The sequence below is a fragment of the Sinocyclocheilus anshuiensis genome, unplaced genomic scaffold, assembly GCF_001515605.1.
Source record: "Sinocyclocheilus anshuiensis isolate Anshui unplaced genomic scaffold, SAMN03320099.WGS_v1.1 scaffold1240, whole genome shotgun sequence".
Classification (NCBI taxonomy): domain Eukaryota; kingdom Metazoa; phylum Chordata; class Actinopteri; order Cypriniformes; family Cyprinidae; genus Sinocyclocheilus; species Sinocyclocheilus anshuiensis.
Genome location: NW_015542555.1, coordinates 268,199 through 272,392, shown reverse-complemented (window position 1 = coordinate 272,392; position 4,194 = coordinate 268,199). Strand labels below are relative to the sequence as shown.

The 4,194-nt window shown below is 46.5% G+C and overlaps 1 protein-coding gene across 1 annotated transcript; it reads right to left on the bottom strand.

The window, feature by feature from the left end:
- Positions 1-983: 983 nt before the first annotated feature.
- sox4a (SRY-box transcription factor 4a) lies at positions 984-3,946 on the bottom strand. Its single transcript, XM_016493999.1, has one exon. The coding sequence runs from the start codon at positions 3,563-3,565 to the stop codon at positions 2,483-2,485; it is 1,083 nt and encodes a 360-aa protein (XP_016349485.1). The 5' UTR covers positions 3,566-3,946; the 3' UTR covers positions 984-2,482.
- Positions 3,947-4,194: the final 248 nt, after the last annotated feature.

Below are 4,194 nucleotides of genomic sequence, written 5' to 3'. Positions count from 1 at the left end.
AACAATCCACTTGAGCACCACCAATGTAGCCTCCCGGCAGAGACATCTCATCTGTCTCACACTCCTCCCCCACAGAGCCCAATGTCTAGACCCTCTTGCTGCAGTGTGCATCCATGCTCACACTCGACTAGGGCATTAGGTTCACACCCTTCGCTATCAGTCGGTATGATGCTAGATAATGACTCAGACCGAGTTGCTGGAACACTCAGCTCTTGAGACACGGACAAACCATCTGATCTCTTTTTTTTTCTCCTCATGTAAACATGGCATATTGCAGGCATGCAATGTGATTATTGCATTTTTGTAATGTCTGGATCGCCTCTGATAGCTGCCTACCCACTTGCCTGTGTCTTATTGTGGAAAAAAAAAAACACTGGGGGGAGGGATGTTTACCAGGGACCAAAGAAATGAAATAGTATCGTAATATCATTATGTGACAGTTCCTTGTGACTCCAGGTTGCAGTAGGCCTGACTGTCAATCTTTTGGCCATGCATCGCTTCATATGTCTCACATAGAATGACATACAAAAGCAGAGCTGGTGCAGGTGACTGTGTAAGTGCAATTAATAAATAATATTAATTATCAGCTATTTTAGAGTAAATGTCTTTAAAGCATCAAAATCCTGATACACAAATGACCTTTTTGAGCACTCATACTTACACTCTCTGAAAAAAAGGCATAAAACTGGGGTTGTATGCTTTCAAAAGGTATTAATATGAACATTTTAGGTACTAATAAGCACATTTAAAATATTAATATGTACCATTTAAGGGCAAATAAGGTACAAATATTGAACTTTTAGCCTTTTCTTTATTGCTCTGCTATGCAAAGGTAAAACAAAATAAGGTCCCTTACACTCTCTAAAATAAAAGGTTCCAAAGTGTTTTTTTCGCAGTGATGCCATATAGAAGAACCATTAAGTGAAAAATTATTTTAAAGAACCATTTTTTATTAGTGTGAAGAACTTCTATATAGGTGAACAACACTCTTAAACATAGGGATGTATAAAGATATATGTTCTTTGTTCCTGTCATGATATATCATCGTCAGACATAAACACGCAATCTTTTACTTATTTTACACTCACAATGTACATAGAAATCTTCATGTTGATCCTCTGCCTTAAACACAACTGCTCTACATAAACCTGAATTCAGAAATACAAAATGCTATTCGCCATGCCATAATATACTAAAACAATTAGCTACATTTAGCCAACAAGTAGAAAAGATTAAATATCCTTGTACAATTATGGAGTGAAGACGTACTCCATTGTTCATGAATATAGGCATTTCCACTGTATCTGTAATTCCATCCAGTGGTTCAAACCGAAATGTGTCACTATAAAAGCACAAAGAAATTGGTATTCAAAAAGTACAGTATCCCCAATAAGGACGCGATAAATCGCAGCTGTCGCTGCTGCAGCTACATACAACCTCACTCAGCGCACGCATTGTAGGCTAATGACGATTGGTCGTTGAAATGCAGATACTGTCTCTTTAAGAAGCCTGTGGATTGACACTGTAAACATGTTTAGGGGGCAGATTTTGGAGACAACCCAACCCCCTGGCTTTAAAAATCGGAAATCCAAACAGCGATATTCACCGATTGACACCCCCTCGATAGTTTTTGTACAAAAATACACTCAGAAAATAATGAAACATTTAATCTCCGTTCCATGTGAGAGGTCATCAATTAAATAATACGAAACAAAGCTAGCCCTTCCGCGAGACAGATGGACATGTGCATGTGTAGCCTATACACACAACAGACTGACTAGAACACAAGTGACAGAGGGGAAGAGAGGAGCAATGTTTTGCCATTATAAATACATCGATATAAAAATGCCAGCGCCGAAAAGTTACAAGGATGAAAAAGTAAAAGGCAGAGAGAGAAGGAGAGAGAGAGAAAACGCTCCTCGGATGAATTTTGGTCCTGATTTGTAGTGTAAAGAATCGAATCATCTGAGTTGCGTCTGAATCCTGATGCCATGACGACAGGAAAGCTGGTGATTGTGTTTGTTTTTGCGTCTCATATGGCGCTGCCATTCGGTTTCAATGAATCAACACCAGTTACGCTTCTCAACAGCCTTAAATCGTAATGAAAGCATGCGATGCTGGTCTAACACACGATTCTGGTAAACAACCTCAAGCGCGAGCAAACGAATCATCGCTCGCGTGCTCTCCATTCAGTACCTCCATCGACACAAGCATATGACCAGACTTGTCTTCTGTTTAAAAACGTCCCTTTTTAAAGTCGAGGAGGGCGCACAGCGTGAACTCGCCACCGCGCAATGCCCTCCTCGTCTGCGTCCAAAGCGCGCCTCCTTCAGCACCAAACGAGCAAGCTAAGCACTTTCATCTGCACTCTTGTCAGTGGATAATGAGAACCCACAGTATCTGATGCATGGTAAAGACGAGGAATCATGTCGTTGACTCGACTCGGAGGATTCTGCAGCCCTCCAGTCATTTTTCAATCTGCTCAATAAGTGAACACCAAGTTGGATATTGTCGATTCGAGCCAGTCCCCTAATATCAACTCGCTCACCTCTGGGGTGCAGTAGTCGGGGAACTCAAAGTGCGAGCCGGAGCCCGACTCAAAGTTGAACTCCAAATCTCTGTCCAGAGGCGCGGTGCCAAAGGTGCTGAAGCTGTCAAAGCCGGGACTGGTGTCCGCCAGCTCGTCCTCAAACTCCTCATCCGATGAGGACGACTGCGAGGAGGACGAGTGCGAAGCGGAGGGCGTCGGAGACGGCGCGCGGGTGTACTTGAAGCGCGCGGCGGGCTCCGCGTCTTCCTTTCCGCTCGCGAGCCCGTCCTCGTAGAGGCTCAGCGGGTCGCTGGATTCCGCCGAGCTGCTCAGAGTGGGGCTAGCCGGCACGGCGACGGAGGGCGGGCTGCTATCGGAGCTGCATCCCCCGAACGCATGCCCGCGCTTTGCTGGTTTCTCGGGGATCTGTTTGGCGGCGGACGCGGACCTGGACTTGTAGAGAGTGTGGTGGTCTGCCGGGACGGAGTGGGAGGTCAACTCCAGCGCTGTGGATTTTCTGTGCGTCCTGCTGAGAGTTTTCGAACTCTTTTTGGATGCAGACTTCGCGCCGGGGCTGCCGCTCACGCGCTCCGCCTTCTCCCCAGTCTTGCCGCTGGATGACTTCACCTTCTTCCGAGGTCGATATTTGTAGTCTGGATAGTCTGCCATGTGCTTGAGCCGCAGACGCTCGGCCTCGCGGATGAAGGGGATCTTGTCGCTGTCTTTCAAAAGTTTCCAGCGCTTGCCGAGTCTCTTTGAGATCTCCGCGTTGTGCATGTCCGGCGACTGTTCCATAATCTTGCGCCTCTCTATCTGCGACCAAACCATGAATGCGTTCATTGGCCTCTTGATGTGTCCCGATGGGGTTTTGCACCAGGCGATGTCCATTTTATCCCCAGCCGAGTTTGGAGAGCCGGGAGTCGGGGAGGCGTCCATGTCTAGGTCCATCTCCCCAGAATCAGTGGAATCGCCGGGGAGCACGTCGCTATTGTTGCTGATGTGCGTCTGCTCCACCATAGCCAGGTCTGTGCCCATACACTCACTTCAACAGTCTCAACTTTTAATTGCGCACGAAAATCCTACACGTGCTGCAGCTTGAAACGCTCGGAGAGCGCCAAGAGTTTCTTCTTCACAATATGATTTAGTCAGTGTGGAAACAAAGTTGCTGCTCTCTTGGTTCCACAAAGGCGCATATCCCCGTCAGGAGCTCTGTCAAGTCCCGGCAATGTCGTCAAAATCAACAGCCTGCCGTTCAACTGCCGGTTCGACTGAAAACGAACCCAGAGTGCGCTCTGGACGCGAAGTATCTGAAGCCGTTCAATGGAAACGGACAAGTGTCTTCAGCATAGTTTGTATTATGACCATGCGGTAGGTTTAGGCGACTGCACTTTTTCATGCTCTGAGCTTCCTATCTCCCTTCACAACTTTCAATACTTCTGCTAAACCGCCTCACAAGGATTTATCCTTTTCCGAAGGTATAAAGGAAAGAGAATCCAGCCAATCAGCTGCTGTCACTAGCCTATCCTCAGCCAAAGCCACGCCCCGTCGCCGTCCATTGGCTGAATATAGTATCTAATGATAATCGGCGCGTGCAATGAGAAGCTTTCTGTCTGACCTCATTCCATCTACACTGCAAATTTAGTTTTAAAGGCGCATTATGTGCT

Coding starts and splice junctions, on each gene's coding strand:
- sox4a (XM_016493999.1), bottom strand. CDS start 3,565: ATGGGCACAGACCTGGCTATGGTGGAGCAGACGCACATCAGCAACAAT.